At 44.7% G+C, this 16,813-nt stretch overlaps 2 protein-coding genes and 1 long non-coding RNA gene across 3 annotated transcripts; all 3 read left to right on the forward strand.

Moving 5' to 3' along the window:
* The first annotated feature begins 289 nt into the window (after window positions 1-289).
* Window positions 290-7,467, forward strand: LOC125507495 (pyrophosphate--fructose 6-phosphate 1-phosphotransferase subunit beta-like). Its single transcript, XM_048672060.1, has 5 exons — window positions 290-316; window positions 1,392-1,508; window positions 1,589-1,759; window positions 1,863-1,982; window positions 7,426-7,467. The coding sequence occupies exons 1-5, from the start codon at window positions 290-292 to the stop codon at window positions 7,465-7,467; spliced, it is 477 nt and encodes a 158-aa protein (XP_048528017.1).
* LOC125507496 (pyrophosphate--fructose 6-phosphate 1-phosphotransferase subunit beta 1-like) lies at window positions 7,193-8,478 on the forward strand. The gene is made up of 3 exons (XM_048672061.1): window positions 7,193-7,662; window positions 7,797-7,903; window positions 8,352-8,478. Exons 1-3 carry the CDS (start codon window positions 7,621-7,623, stop codon window positions 8,476-8,478), a joined length of 276 nt encoding a protein of 91 aa, XP_048528018.1. The 5' UTR covers window positions 7,193-7,620.
* A 1,082-nt stretch (window positions 8,479-9,560) lies between these two features.
* On the forward strand, window positions 9,561-11,578 carry LOC125506203. The gene is made up of 3 exons (XR_007282602.1): window positions 9,561-9,649; window positions 11,220-11,351; window positions 11,432-11,578. It is a non-coding gene; the product is annotated as an uncharacterized LOC125506203 (long non-coding RNA).
* The last annotated feature ends 5,235 nt before the right edge of the window (window positions 11,579-16,813 follow it).

The following is a 16,813-nucleotide window of genomic DNA, read 5'->3' on the forward strand; positions in this document are numbered from 1 at the left end:
TGCACATGTTATATATTCTAGGGACAATTCCATTTCTCCCCCTAACTTGAACCCACACCTGGCATTTGCCCCTAAATTTCGAGTATGCTCAAAAATACCCCTCTTCCGTTAGGTGGTGTTATAGAAATACCCCTCGGCGACGTTTCTGTTAGGTCAAAGGGGTTTGACTATGTGCTTTGTCCAAAATGCCCCTGGGTGGTATTAGACCAGTCAACAGGGACTGGTAAAATTAGATTTTGGAGGCCCACATGTCATTCTTTCTAACTGTTTTACAGTTAGTAAAGGGCCCATGGGTCAGTGGAACACTTACCTGGAGGTTAGCCTAAATACCTTTTTAACAACAGCGGCTAAACGCCGGCGCGTGCGTGAAGGTACAACAACGACGTACGGCGGAACGGTAGGATGCCGAAGAGGTCTATGGGATTCAGAGTGGCCCTGCGAGGCTACGCGCGTGAAGATGAACTGGACTGAGGTGGCCCGAGACTGTGGGGTGGCCGAGGGATGGGCAAACGGTGAGCTTGAGCGGCGGCGATGGGCGGCGCACATGGGGGGAGGTTTTTGGGGATGCAGGGAAGATTGAGGGCTCACCAGGACATTCGGGAGGTTGTCTTGGAGCTAAGTAACTTGGGGGAATCCTCCTAGATTCATGGGTAGTGGAGATCGGGCAGCGACCGCACTCCACCGAAGTTGGGGAAGACAACGAGTGAGCCATTGATTTCGGGTGCCTCAGTCTGATTCGTCCCGCTGGAAAACAAATCAGGAAGTGCTCGATCTAATGGGCGTGCTACAGAGGCTTGAGGCTATCGTTGGTCACGCGTGCGTGAGACGATGCGGCGACGACATGAACCGTGTGCGGGTTCCGTCGGGGTGCTGGTCCCGGTGTTTGTCCTCACGCCAAACAGTGGTCAATTGATGGATGATTAAGCGGCATTGAGCGCAGTGGGACCACGTCGGCGAGCCTAATGCTGGCCACCGTCGGCTGCTATTGGCCGCCACAGGATGTGAGCAAGAGAGAGACACAGAGAGGTAAGAGAGGATAAAGTGAGAGAGGGGGTGAGATAGAGATAGAGAGAGTTTTTTCCTTTTCTTTTTCTAGGGTAGGTCCCACCTGTCAGTGTCATACATGTAGATGGATAAAACTGGCCAGAAAATGTCCCGCAGTCGGTCAACGCCTTTGACCACACGGAAATGGTACGGAAGGGTATTTCTATAAGAAGCTTTGACGTAAGAGGGGTATTTTAGAGCATACTCGAAATCTAGGGGTAAATGCCAGGTCTGGGTTCAAGTTAGGGGGAGAAATGGAATTGTCCCTATATTCTAAGATTAAGTGTCTAGAACTACAAGACACATTTTTTTTAATGTATTCATTTGTGAAGGTTGCTGAGAAGTAGGAAACACTCAAGAATGTCACAGACTACATTACCAATGTTGTTTGCAAACGCGCAGAACTTGGTTACAACTATGGAGTTGTCCTAATACCGGAAGGCTTGATTGATTTCATCCCAGAGGTTTGACAATCTTTGTGCTTTCTCCAACTTTATGGACTGTTTTCGACTGCATTACTGATACCATTCTTTCTCTTCTCTAGATTCAAAAACTCATTGCAGAATTGAATGAAATTTTGGCACATGACGTTGTTGACGAGGCAGGGGCTTGGAAAAGCAAGCTTGAACCAGCATCTAGGGAGTTGTTTCACTTCTTGCCCAAAGCCATTCAGGAGCAGCTTTTGCTTGAAAGAGATCCCCATGGCAATGTTCAGGTAAAAACATGGAAATTTGTTGAACCACCTTAATTTGTTTATTTCTCTGAAATTGGCCATTTATATCAAAAAGTTAGCTGACTGGTCTGAAATTCTGTTGTAGGTTGCGAAAATTGAAACTGAGAAAATGCTCATTGCCATGGTTGAAACTGAATTGGAGAAGAGAAGAGCGGCGGGGAAGTACTCTGCACATTTCAGAGGCCAGTCTCTAGATGCTGGTTGTGTGTGTGTGTGTATGTGTGTATTAATTATCTATATCAGATATGTATGATTGCATGTACACATAAAATGTACGTATTATTAAATACATGTATGTGAGTACTATGAAATATATGTCTAAACTGGAATGGGTAGATTTTTATTTTTTTAAATCCTAATTAGTTACTAGTAGCGTGTGTGTATAATATATGTGCTACCACTATCCCATTACTAGTAGCGCTGGTGTGAACTAGTAGCGTAGGGCACCGTCGCTACTGGTACGTCTGGTTATCAGTAGCGTGGGGTAAAACACGCGCTACTGCTAAAAATAGTTGTAGCGTCGTAGCAGTAGCGTGGGAACCCACGCTACTGGTATGCAAAAAACCCATGCTACCGGTAATGTTTTTCCTAGTAGTGGAATGTGAAAATGATAGGATCATCTAGAAGATAATCGCACCGGTTGAGAAGAATTGACAAGACAATCTCAATGATCAAAAGGATTAGCACTCCCATAGAAATATGAGAGCACCATTTAGAAAAGGTATGGAATCCACATTTGACTTCCAAGCAACTCGAATACCACAACTCAAAACAAAACAAAGGATTTGGCTTGCAGAATAAGCCAGAACAAATACATATGATAGAGATTTACCCAATCCCGTATCATGCATTTGTCGGAAAGATATTCTAGGAGCTACTTGAATTCTCACCTATAAACTCCCGAAACTTTCTGGTTATGCAATCTGGTGTTGGGGATGCAGGGAGGCACAATATATATCACAAAACTAACAAGCCCTACGCTCCAACTGTATCCATCCGTCAACACATAACCAAGGAAAGCATCCGTTATATGAGTTATGGCGATACTACCGAACTCACTCCCCAGTACTGGGTGGCGTCGAGGTTATCTTACCACTAGCTGCATAAAAGAGATTTTTGATGTCGGCGAACTCAGGTATTCCAGAACTGCAATGATAAAATTGTGACGACAGCACCTCGGTCTACTAATCTGGGACGTGATGCCTATATAATGATGATTGCCTGGATATGTTCATGAGTATTTGAAGTTCTATCAATTGCCAACAGTAATTTGTTCACCCACCGCTTTGCTATTTTTCTCAAGAGAAACCACTACTGAAATCTACGGCCCCCGGGTCTATTTCTCATATTATTTGCCTTTGTGGTCTACTTTTATTTGCTTTTATTTTCAGATCTATTAATCCAAAAACCCAAAAATACTTTGCTTCACTTTATTTTATTTACGATCTATTTATTCAATCTATTACAACTTTTTCCCGTCACACACCAATTTCTGGCACCGTTACCTGAAAGGGATTGACAACCCCTTTAACACGTCGGGTTGCGAGGATTTGTTTTTTTGTGCAGGGGCTGTTTATGTTGTGTTGCTTGGTTCTCCTACTGGTTCGATAACCTTGGTTTCATATCTGAGGGAAATACCTACCGCCGCTGTGCTGCATCATCCCTTCCTCTTTGTAGAAATACCGACGTAGCTTCAAGTGACATCAAAAGGAATTTCTGGCATCGTTGTCAGGGTGGATCTTCAACATATACCAGGTTCCTAATCACAAATCTCATCTCCTCGCAATTTACATTATTTGCCATTTGCCTCTTGTTTTCCTCTGCCCCACTTCATAAAAATTTGCCATTTTATTCGCCCCTCTTTTCTGTTCGCCGTTTTCTTGCCGGATCTGTTTTTTTGTTCAACATTGTTTGCCGTTATTATCATTATGGATAGTCCTTCCCCTATTGCTTGCACTCCTGAGAACGAAGTTCTCAACTTTAAACAAAGGGGAGGACACAATTTAAAAGATGTGTCGGAGTAATGGGCCACGGGTAGGCTAAACCGAGGCCCAGAACCTTTCAAGACATCGGGGCTGACTGCGCCCCTCAAGACTCCAGATGAAGAGCCGCCTTTTGGGAGCCGGCTGAAGGAACAGTCGACTACCCGCATGCGGCCGAGTCCTAGAGGCCATGCCAAAACCGGCCGACTCCCGCCTGGCGGTTTCCAGAGAAGCCAGCCACGGGGAGTCGGCCCACGGCACCAATGAAGCCCATGCCCTCATCAGGGGGATGGGACGGGGAGTGGCAACAGTAAAGCCCACTCCCTCCCCTTTTCCAGGGGATGGCTAGGCCACAGTGCGTTGTACAAATGGAGATCTCCGTCTGGCACGGCACTGTTGCCATGCCATCCCTGACATCAGCAACAGTGGGCGGAGTCCTGCACCCACGACGGCTTGTCAGTACGATCCATGGATGACGGGCCCCACCGGTCAGGGAGAGTCTAGAAGACGTCAAGAGCGCCACCAGTCGGACCCGTAGGGAGCCGGCCCCCAGGAGTCGGCCTGCCCCTCCCACGGGTCCCTCGCGCCATTAACTAGACAAGACAGGGAGTGGCTACAGTGATCACCCGCCAGGCAGCAGCGCAGTAGCCACGACCCCATGACCAAGCCTGCGTCATTAGAAGCACGGCTACAGTAATCAGCAGCCGGCAAGACTCGCAAGCGGCGGGTACAGCATGTCGGCTCCGTACCGGACCAGTCGGCGGGGCCCACCAGTCGGCGAGCCCCAACAGTCGGCAGAAAGGTCCGCATGAGAAGAGACTGACGGCTGGGCCCTGCGCCCAGTCAATTTACCATTGTACCCCTGGGGTAGGCCTCTATAAACCCCCTAGGGCACCCATGCAAAGGGTTCTACCCATTAGAACTAGGCCAGATCACGGAGGGAGGAGAGAGCTAGCCATGCCTTCTCCTACCTCCAGCATATAGCTCGAGGAGCACCCTTGTACTCACTTTGCCTTAGTGATCATGCGGTGGCCCCGCAGAGCAGGACTAGGGGTGTTATCTCCCAGGAAAGCCCGAACCTTGGTAAAGTACACCATCGTGTCTATGCCTCATCCCGCTTCCGGGAACCGACGACGTTCTACTCGCTCCCACCATGATAAGCCACCTAACCCCCAACAAGATGCTTGGTATAGGATTTGCAGTGCTCATAATAGATCTACCCGTAAGCAATCCACCGTTGTTCTTCTTCGTTGTGTTTATGTCGGCATCACCACTTGGTATAGATTCGTCCTTGATATGATTACCGATGGAAATTTCTTGAAGTGTCCTTCTCTTGATGCCTTTAATGCTATGCGAAATTTAGTGGGCTCACCACCCTTCATGATTAATGAAACAACTTACCAGTAGCGCCTGTTTAGGACCCCACACTACTAGTAAATACCAGTAGCGCTTGGTACAAAATGCGCTGCTAGTATTACTTAGCAGCAGCATGGTTTTTTTTGGGAGCGCTACTAGTAAGTGTGTCACACCACACCCCCAGGTTAATACATAGTAGCAGCGTGGGTTATCAACCCAGCGCTACTGCTAAAGACATAGCTGTAGCGCCTGGTGTGCAAAACGCGCTACTGCTATTTCTTCTGCGTGTAAAATAATGGGCCCATTTAGTAGTAGGGGGTGTTTGCTAAGCCATGCTACCACTCACGGGCACACCCATCCGTCTATCTCGCACCGCTCGGAGAAAATCCCCCTACTCTCTCTCAATCTCTCTCTCTCTCTGCTGCACCCAAAACATCACCGGGATCCGCCGCAACCAGCAACGACGAGGTGAGAGGTGGCTAGATCGGGCACAGGTTGGTCTCTCCCCTCCTTCTGTTGGGATCTACAGTAGGGTGCGTCGACTGCAAATTAAAATTTCCTACGCGCAGAACAACCAAGAACATGCGACGGGAGATGGATCATAGTTCGTTACCACTAGACGCGCGGTGCCGTGTAGCGGAAGAAGAGTTGGGGCAGCACGTCCGCGTGGATCGTCTCCTCCTCGTCCGATCTCCCTCGTAGAACCGGTGGTCGGTTCCCACATACAGGTTCGCCGGAGCGGCACAAGTGCACCGCCTCTAACGGTATCCGTGCGTGCAGGAGAGGAACATCGTGCGGCGGACTGCTAGGTCCGATCACACAACCGGCGGTGAGTGGAGGTGTCTATTCGCAACACATGCAAACCCTAGTGACAGTGCTGAAGCGATCAACCGCGTGAGTGTGCGGCACCTCCACTATATATAGGCGTCTGTCGCGGGCTCAACACTTGGGCCTCGCACGGACCCTAAAGCCCATAAGTCTACTCGGCCACAATCTGAATACAGTTCGGATCACATCCGACCAGTGTCCTCGGATCCAACCTCGTACGTTCCTTCCCTTATGCGCTTGACCCCTTAGGTTCAAGTCGGCTTGGTCGCAGTTCAGATCACCTCCGAACTGCACGGTTGGTAGCGGCCTCTAGCAAGGCATGCCGAACACCAAGCAGACTATGAAGCTGGTTAGCGAACTTGTACATCACACTTCCATTCCTTTTGCCACAAGATATATGCTGTCGAGCTCAAGGCGAGTCCGTCATCCTTTTGCTAGCCCGACCTCTTTCTCGTTCCAGTGATGTCGACCACAAACCGGATTATCTCATAATCCTTGTCGCATGGCCATGCTTATCCTGGTCGGATCACACGAGGGGCCCAGAGTATATCTCTCCTGATCGGAGGGGCAAATCCCATCTTGCTCGACCACGTCTCGCAGCATGGTTCTGGACAAACCTGAAACCTACCTTTATGACTACCCAGTTACGGAGTAGCGTTTGGTCGGCCCAAAGCAAGTCTGTCACCATCCCGAGTACATGTGTTAGCTCAGGTCTTAGGACATAGAACATATGTTGTACTAGAGACTCACAGATGACATATCGCTACGTCTCATAGTTGGATCTGTCCGACTCGGACCTTATCTCGACTCGGATCCGACTACGTCGAATCCGACTAGATCCTTCCAAGTCCATATTATCCGGTTAGCATCCAATGCTCCATGGCTAGTGAGACTAAGCAATCGACCGTGTCATATGATAGTCTAGTTGGCTGCGCGTCCACACACCCCTTTCGACTAGGGACCTTTTAGGACAGTCATCATACAATGCATAGTCCCACAAACAAGTCACGTACTTGCTGATACACATCATTGATAATGTCCAAGGACTATCTTTATTCATAAACACATGGGAAATATCATCATACATGATTGCCTCTAGGGCATATCTCCAACACCTTCTTCGCCCACCCTCTCCTCCTCACCTCATCTTGTCTTCTTTTTTCTGCAGGTCGCCATGGCGCCGACAGCGACGACGATAGGAGTGGCACACATCCGTGGGGCACGATGCCGCCATGGAAATGTAGCTCCTTCTCCCCACGACGGAGAGGCCCCATGGAGCCTCCCTCCTTCCCCGGTGACTTCTTCTCAGGCCCCACCCCTACCTCTGCCCTCTTCTCCTCTGCTTTGAGCTGTGCCATGTTCTGTTTCAGATCCATCCACCCATGGATGATATATGGCAAATTAGCTTGGTAGATAGTTAGTGGTCCACGGTCCAAGTTTATGCATTTCTATCATGTAACTTATCTGCATTTCGTATTTCAGGCTTCAGTTCTAGCAACCATTTTGCATCGATCAATATTGTAAGTCATGTACAGCTTCGGTTTTGTTGTAGATACCTTACAATTTGCTTTAGGCTATTTCCTTAATTAAAGCCTGTACCAATAATTCTAAAGCTTGTTACTCTGATGATGCATTATAATTAAGTATGTATAACCTTTTCAATAGGGCGATTTTGATATGATCTGCAGTGGAAGGGACAAGATTGAAACACCAGAGCAGGTGTGTGTTTTAAGTGCCTATATGCAAATGTGTTCTTGATCTTTCCATCCCCTTTCTGGATTTGATGCTACCTTGACTAACCAGTACTTCACTAGTTTTATCTTTATTTGTAACTCTGTTTGATATTTTTGCAGTTCCAGCAAGCTGAAGACATAGTCAACAGACTTGATTTGGATGGACTTGTTGTCATCGATGGTGATGATTCAAACACTAACGCATGCCTCCTTGGTGAATACTTCAGGTTGGCTGCTAAAACAACAACTCACTCTTTTGCTCACGTAAAGGACTTCTTGGTTGATATTAATGTCTGAATCTTTACACTGTTAAATCCTTTTATTTTCGTTCTACAATGGTGTAGCTTCTAATTTAGATTATTTATGTATTCTGTCTTGGAATTATTTTATCACAAGTAAATGCTCAATCCAGATTTCACCCTTTCTGTGCCATATTGATAGTTACTCCTGCCTTCTATAAATTGTAAGCCATATTCTCAGTGGCCACAAAGATTAAGAAGCTTATAAAACCAAGAGACATATAAGAGCAAATAACAATGGTACCTATTATACTTAAATACACTGGAAACATATTAAGTATTTGTTTGTGAGAGTAGTACATATAAATGCAGGAGAGAGAAGTTGTGTGATAAATAAGGGCAAAGATGATTCTAAGTCATGTTTGTTGCATCCTAGGGGAAGGAACTTGAAGACTCGCATTATTGGTTGCCCAAAGACTATTGATGAAGATCTGAAATGCAAGGAGGTCCCAACAAGCTTTGGATTTGACACTACTTGCAAGGTATTGGGTTTTTGCCCTTAGGCATCAATTACCTAATTGTCTGCTAGTGTAGTGTAGTGTAGTTTGCAAGGATTTAGCTTGTACGGAAACACTCGTATTGCACCGATACGGCAACAAAGTATGCATGGATTAGATATAAAGCACATTGCGTTGACTAGTTGAGAATGGGAAGATATAAATGACTAAATGTCAAGCACATACTATTCTTAACATCTTGGGGGCATGAGTAAAATAGTGAAAGAACATTGACTAAATTAGAAATCACTAATCAGTGAACTAATTTGTACAATAACATTTGAAAAAATCAGTTGTGTCATCTTCAGTTGAAAGAGGTTTGACCTAGAACTATGTGGTTTGAAAACCGAAATATCTCGATGCTTCCTGATTTTTCATCCCATGCTCAGCATTTGTCCAATGCATGTATTGCGCTTCGTGAACTACCAGGCTAGCATAGGTCTGCATGCTTAGATCATTTGCTTAGTCTAATGTGGAATCAGGACATTTCATGCATATGAAGATTTAGTGTCAAGTGACATGAGTTTGTGCTCCTTCCAGATATACTCCGAAATGATTGGCAATGCCATGACGGATGCACGGTCAACAGGCAAATATTACCACTGTAAGTTTGTCCACCCATTGTTTCAGCATGCTGAACCATGTACTTTACACTTGAAAAGTCAAAAGTAATCGAGTCTACCAATATTGTTTGTTACAGAAAATAACTCGTGTATCAGAGTGGTATTCAGATCTTCATTAATTGAATTATTAAGTACACATAGAGAGTATTAAAAATTTGTTGGCAGTTTTCTTAGCTAGTTTCTTGGTCTTAGTGTTCACAAAAGGGCCCAGCAAACCTATGCAACATACTAACCACACCTTATGCAAATTTATTTTTAATTGTAAGTGATTACTTTAGGAGAAGGGACTCGTTAAATGTTCTAACTTTTATTGATTTTTTCTATACATGCATACATATAATGCCAACATTCTCGTAGCAGTTGTTGTTCAGCGTACTGCAAGTGCAAACATGTATAATCCATGATACATTTTTTAATCTTTTTTCTTTATCCACTCACTAACATGTACTCTCTATGGTCATGTAGTTGTGAGGCTTATGGGTCGTGTTGCTTCTCACATTACACTAGAGTGTGCTCTAGAGACACACCCTAATGTTGCACTCATTGGTGAAGAGGTTAGGAACTCATATATGAAGTACATCTGAAGTTCAAATAAAACTATCCCATTCCAACCTTCTTCTAGTCATATGTACACATAATTTATGTTAATTCATAGTCCAGTTTTATCTTTTCACACCAAACATTAATCCTTATATGTTGCACATGTTATATATTCTAGGGACAATTCCATTTCTCCCCCTAACTTGAACCCACACCTGGCATTTGCCCCTAAATTTCGAGTATGCTCAAAAATACCCCTCTTCCGTTAGGTGGTGTTATAGAAATACCCCTCGGCGACGTTTCTGTTAGGTCAAAGGGGTTTGACTATGTGCTTTGTCCAAAATGCCCCTGGGTGGTATTAGACCAGTCAACAGGGACTGGTAAAATTAGATTTTGGAGGCCCACATGTCATTCTTTCTAACTGTTTTACAGTTAGTAAAGGGCCCATGGGTCAGTGGAACACTTACCTGGAGGTTAGCCTAAATACCTTTTTAACAACAGCGGCTAAACGCCGGCGCGTGCGTGAAGGTACAACAACGACGTACGGCGGAACGGTAGGATGCCGAAGAGGTCTATGGGATTCAGAGTGGCCCTGCGAGGCTACGCGCGTGAAGATGAACTGGACGGAGGTGGCCCGAGACTGTGGGGTGGCCGAGGGATGGGAAAACGGTGAGCTTGAGCGGCGGCGATGGGCAGCGCACATGGGGGGAGGTTTTTGGGGATGCAGGGAAGATTGAGGGCTCACCAGGACATTCAGGAGGTTGTCTTGGAGCTAAGTAACTTGGGGGAATCCTCCTAGATTCATGGGTAGTGGAGATCGGGCAGCGACCGCACTCCACCGGAGTTGGGGAAGACAACGAGTGAGCCATTGATTTCGGGTGCCTCAGTCTGATTCGTCCCGCTGGAAAACAAATCAGGAAGTGCTCGATCTAATGGGCGTGCTACAGAGGCTTGAGGCTATCGTTGGTCACGCGTGCGTGAGACGATGCGGCGACGACATGAACCGTGTGCGGGTTCTGTCGGGGTGCTGGTCCCGGTGTTTGTCCTCACGCCAAACAGTGGTCAATTGATGGATGATTAAGCGGCATTGAGCGCAGTGGGACCACGTCGGCGAGCCTAATGCTGGCCACCGTCGGCTGCTATTGGCCGCCACAGGATGTGAGCAAGAGAGAGACACAGAGAGGTAAGAGAGGATAAATTTTTTCTTTTTTCTTTTATTTTTTTGGCGAGTCCACCTGTAAGTGAGAGAGGGGGTGAGATAGAGATAGAGAGAGTTTTTTCCTTTTCTTTTTATAGGGTAGGTCCCACCTGTAAGTGTCATACATGTAGATGGATAAAACTGGCCAGAAAATGTCCCGCAGTCGGTCAAGGCCTTTGACCACACGAAAATGGTACGGAAGGGTATTTCTATAAGAAGCTTTGATGTAAGAGGGGTATTTTTGAGCATACTCGAAATCTAGGGGTAAATGCCAGGTCTGGGTTCAAGTTAGGGGGAGAAATGGAATTGTCCCTATATTCTAAGATTAAGTGTCTAGAACTACAAGACACATTTTTTTTATTTTTTTAATGTCTTCATTTGTGAAGGTTGCTGAGAAGTAGGAAACACTCAAGAATGTCACAGACTACATTACCGATGTTGTTTGCAAACGTGCAGAACTTGGTTAAAACTATGGAGTTGTCCTAATACCGGAAGGCTTGATTGATTTCATCCCAGAGGTTTGACAATCTTTGTGCTTTCTCCAACTTTATGTATTGTTTTCGACTGCATTACTGATACCATTCTTTCTCTTCTCTAGATTCAAAAACTCATTGCAGAATTGAATGAAATTTTGGCACATGACGTTGTTGACGAGGCAGGGGCTTGGAAAAGCAAGCTTGAACCAGCATCTAGGGAGTTGTTTCACTTCTTGCCCAAAACCATTCAGGAGCAGCTTTTGCTTGAAAGAGATCCTATATAGAGGGGGATAGATGAAGCGGAAGGCATGGATGATGAGAGGGGGACGTTGGATATATAATTAATGTGGTGCATTAGCTATATATGTTAATCCTATATAGAGAGGTATAGATTGATCGATGTGGACGTGGGAAAGAGGGTGAGACCTCACTGGATATATCGATTGATCGGTTTATGTGGAAAACTATGAAAGACCTAGCTATATACACACATACATAGAGGAACATTGATCGTTGCGCATGCACGCGTGAGAGATAAAGAATGCCCGATATGATGGAGAGGGGGATGTGTGTGGGTGTGTGCCTTCATGGGAGACCGACCTGAAGAAAAACATTGCATGCGTGCGATGGATAATGCCGACTAGTAGTGTGTGTGCATGCATGCACGAGAGAAAGTTAGTGGTACAATTATAAAGAGAAAACTACTGTGTGGGTGTAAAAGAATAGGTGAGGTCATAATCAATGTAAAGTTGAATTCAAATATTTGAATAAGAGATCCTGATGTTCGAAACCGATGCATGCATGAATATAACGGAGATCTGCGCGGTGTGGTTTGGAAACAGCATGTTGTAATGTATACACATTGAATAAGGTCACACTGATTTCAATTTGAGATACCGATGGCAGACATCATTTGGCCATGTCGGATGCGTGCATGGACACACTATTCTAATTGGAGATGTTGGGAGGCTTTCGCATCACATATCTATATCTATACCCCTATATATATTTTTATATTTTATATTTTTCTATATTGTGTGTGGGTAACTTTAACTTTGAAAGATGGTTGTTGGATGAGGCGAATCCGATGGTCCAAAGATGGCAAATTTGAGCACTACTGGCCGTTGGATATCATCTAGATTCCACCAGATTTCGCCACATGTATAATCTAGAAAACTCGATGGTTGAACTTAAGCATAATGCACAAACATCAAAACACAAGCACTTCTTGTTTGTTCTAGAATCTTCCATATCAGAATTGCCCAAATGTTTTTCTACATGATCTGCCATTATTTATTTTTACTTTATGTCTTACGACGCATAATTCCATGAATCATAAAATAGATTAGCTTTCTTATAAAAACTAGCTGATTTTGAATGAAATAAACTATAAGAATTAAATGAACATCTACATCATTCATATATGACCCAAAGCTTGCATGCTATAATGTGGTATTTATTCATAATTTGGTTGCCAAATCTCATGCGTGCAATGCACGTGTACCTTACTCTAGTCTAAATGGTGTTTGTGTGTGTGTTGTGCGTGTTGAGGTGCAAATTATCTTTTATTGGGTACACGTTAAGCTTGTTCTTCCGAAATTTCAAGCCACGCCTTGTTATGCCGAAAATTCAAGCTAGCGTCTCTGTCTATCATGCTGGGAAACTCCCGCCTCTTCAACCCGCGCCTTGTTAGCCCGAAATATTTAAGATATATCTTTGTCTCGTTGTGCTCCGACAACTCCCTCCATCTCAACCCGCGCCTTGCTATTCCGAAATTACAACACGCGTGAAAACTCCCACCTCCTGAGAAATCCCGACACGTGAAATGCCCGTGGTACCCCTGAACCGAAAGAACCGCTTCAAATCGGTGGGGGTACTTTCGTAACTTACCCCATATTTTGGGTAAGCGCGTATGTCGCGGAATTGTCATGGCAGATGTCCTTAGTGTCAGGACTTAGTCGTGAGGCCAACGCATCTATGTGGTAGCTTGAGAGGGGTTGAGTGGGACGAGAGATGTAGGGTGGATCATCACACAAGACAAGGATTTAGACAGCTTCGGGCCCCGGGAAACATCATCCGGAATAGCCCTACTTGTTGTTTGTGGCTAGGTCTCATTATCATCACGAGGGAGATGGCGTAAACCGGCTCTCCTCTTTGTGTCTAGCCCTAAGATTGTTTCTTCTTGCTTGTAGCTTGTCCTCTTTTGGGAGCCCTGCCCCTCCTTATCTATGTTGAAGGGGCGGGTTACATGTGGAGTCCTATTAGGATTAGGACTAGTCTATCTCTAATATAAACCGGATACAAGTCCTGGTCTTAACTCCTTGTAAGGTAAATATTCGTCATGCCTTTCCCCTTAAACCGGCCCACCATAGTATGAACCGGCCTTCATGAACCGCCCGTTGGGCCACCGGGTCTTGTCGCTCCTCTGACCCGCCTGCCGGATTACTAATGAATCATAAACCGCCAGGTCCAAACGGGTCACCAGTGAATCGTCAAGTCTCAACCGGGTCTCAAGTAAACCGCCAAGTCTGGTCGGGTTATACTTCCGGCCGGTTTACGCCGCGGGGTATATCCCCGACATTAGCCCTCAAGTTTAGCTTGGATTTATCCATGGTAAACTTATGCTGCAAAATAAACACAAGAACCAATTTGACAGGTTGTGCTCCAGATTAAGAATTCTTGTAGACAGGCACCTAATCATCCTTAAATCCTTGTCATTTCCTCCTTCTAGAAAATCCGGGTCAATAACCAGCCTCATACTCAAATTGCTGACGTTGGTTTCTCATAGAAAAATATTATGAAGAATAATCCACTTGAGTCGGCTTCCAAAGCACCGGTTTAAGAAATATAGGTCTTGAAATACTCATCTGATATTCAGCCGGTTTGAAGATATAAAACTTGCCGGTTTAATATTACCAAAATTGCCGGGTTATAAAAACTGATAATTTCGGGTCATGATTGTTTCCAACGCCGGTTCATGATTGTTGCCAACGGCGGTTCATGATTGTTGCCAACGCCGGATCACACAATTAATCTTCCTGATTTGCCAAAAACTGAGAATTTGAAGATGTTCCTCCTTTATATGGATATTACCTGTAGCCCCATGTCTTAAGAGGAGAACATAATGATAGCTTAAGACTTGTGTCAATATAAATGTTGCAACCTTGAAGAAATCCAGATTGTTCATCTCAGTTACTAGTCACAACTGAATATTCCACATATGTAGCCCGCAAGTGCCAGGTTGTTATGCTTGCAGCAACCTGGGACTTGTAATTGCCTTATACTCATAAAAACTTCAACCAATGTAGCCCCCAAGGGCCAGTTCATTATGCAATAATGAGCAGGGACTTTGTAAATATGATCATGTAGACTTGAATTGTTGATAGGAGCAATTGGTAGCCCCCAAGGGTCAGGTCATTATGATATGATGAGTCGGGTCTTCAATAAGATGAGCAAGAACTCACTTTGCATTAGCCCCCAAGTGTCATGGTGCATGCTCGCAGTGACATGAGACTTGCATATTTGATATAATCTCAACTTTGAATAATGTAGCCCCCAAGTGCCGGGTTGTGAGCCTGCAGCGACTTGGGACTATTCCTTCCATTGCAGAATAAATCATATTCATATCCATTGCGCTAAAGGGACTTTGAAAACCTCAATCATAATATTAATAACCATAAAAATCCAGCCATGTTGGCTATTTGAATAATATAATCCAATGATTTATAAGTGTATGATTCCAATGGCGCAATCCAAATATATACCAGTGACTTATAGTCCAAAGCCAGGCCGGTTTAATAAACACTGGACAATTTCTCATCATAGACTGGCGATTTATCGTCTTAAAGCCAGACCATTTAATAAACACCGGATAATTTCTCATCATATACTGGCGACTTATCGTCTTAAAGCCAGGCGTTTTAATAAACGCCGGTGATTTATAACCATGCTTTATTCAACCTGTTTCTGCATACAACAAGTTTAAAGTGTCCTGGCGGTTTACCGCCGGACAGGTCATAATGCCCAACATATAACCTGGGTTTATAACCAAGGCTGCACTTAAGAATAATCAAATATGAAATATATCATACCTGTGACATTGAATCACATCGTTGGTTTACCAACCTTTTGTAGTAAAGGTAATAACCCAAATTTTGAGTACTGATAACTCCTTTCATATTATGCCAGTTGATGATAAACCGTACCGGGTTGTGATAAACACCGGATTAACCATATATAATACTGGCGACTTATAGTCGAAACCAGACCGAGTTAATAATCGCCGGATTATAATTAGTCATGCACTGACAACTTGTAGTTGAAAGTCAAGCTGGGTTAATGAACGCCGGTTTACTCTATAATAAGATGGTAACATAAAATCAAACCAGGCAGATAGTCTCTGGATTAAGATTTGACCGTGTTCCGCCAATTTGTAATTGACAGTCGAACCGGATTAACAATGTCAGATTAAAAACGCAACAGAAGTAAAAGGTCTTTAGCAAAAAAGAACAGAATTCAAGCAAAGGCAAAGATAAATCATTTGCAAATGAGGCTTTAAGCCGATCAAGAGGCGTTAACATGGTCGGACACGACCAAGCCCCCAATAGGCGTAGCTATGGTTCGAGTCAGCTAGGTCCCCAAATGATGCGTTGGCATTACGCCGATCAAGAGGTGTAGCGACGGTTTGGGTTCGACCAAAGCCCCCAAGTGATGCTGTGGCACTAGGCCGATCAAGAGGCGTGACTATGGTTCAGACATGACCAAGTCCCCAAGTGATGTTGTGGCTTTTCGCCTACCAAATGGCGTTGCTATGGTTCGGACGCGACCAAGGCCCCAAGTGATATTATGGTATTGCGTCGATCAAGAGGTGTAGCTATGGTTCGGATACGACCAAGCCCCCAAGTGATCAATAATATGATAAGCCAATAAGGCATGATACCCATGTTTGAACCGCGCATCATGGCAGCAGGTCCTCTTTGGCACCTTTTAACTTTTTGCAAGAGATAAAATCTCTCTTGAACTGGGATTTTGAACCGGATATTAGGAGCTTCAAAGCTTTGTGGGAAACATCTTTCCCTTGAACCGGATTTTAAACCGGAATCTTCATTTTCAGCCGGAAATTTTCTGACGGCCCTTAAACTCGAAACTTGCGAGAAGTTAATTCCTTTTTGAATCGGACATTTTTAAACCGGATTTGAGTGGTGGGAGAATAGATTTCCCTTGAACCGGGTCGTAAACCGGATATTGAGAGCTTCAGTGAGACTGACTTCCCATGAGCCGGATTTTAAACCGGAGTTCTTTCTGATGACCCGGAACTTCTTTATTGAGCTGGGATTTTGTAACTGTCATATACTTTCTATGCCGGAAATTTTCTAATGGCCTTTAAATTTTCATCAATATAACAGTACCCTCCAGGACCGGGTTATCTTTTCCTCCATCGTCCTGAGGTTCTTAAATTTGCTAAAACTGGTAAGATTTGCTGACTGATGTCATCATAGCCCCTG

Source organism: Triticum urartu, chromosome 5, assembly GCF_003073215.2.
Source record: "Triticum urartu cultivar G1812 chromosome 5, Tu2.1, whole genome shotgun sequence".
Taxonomy (NCBI): domain Eukaryota; kingdom Viridiplantae; phylum Streptophyta; class Magnoliopsida; order Poales; family Poaceae; genus Triticum; species Triticum urartu.

Coding starts and splice junctions, on each gene's coding strand:
- LOC125507495 (XM_048672060.1), top strand. CDS start 290: ATGGGTCAGTGGAACACTTACCTGGAG. Junction 317..1,391: donor AGTGGAACACTTACCTGGAG/GTTAGCCTAAAT, acceptor GCTGAGAAGTAG/GAAACACTCAAGAATGTCAC. Junction 1,509..1,588: donor TGATTGATTTCATCCCAGAG/GTTTGACAATCT, acceptor TCTCTTCTCTAG/ATTCAAAAACTCATTGCAGA.
- LOC125507496 (XM_048672061.1), top strand. CDS start 7,621: ATGATCTGCAGTGGAAGGGACAAGATTGAAACACCAGAGCAG. Junction 7,663..7,796: donor AGATTGAAACACCAGAGCAG/GTGTGTGTTTTA, acceptor ATATTTTTGCAG/TTCCAGCAAGCTGAAGACAT. Junction 7,904..8,351: donor CTCCTTGGTGAATACTTCAG/GTTGGCTGCTAA, acceptor GTTGCATCCTAG/GGGAAGGAACTTGAAGACTC.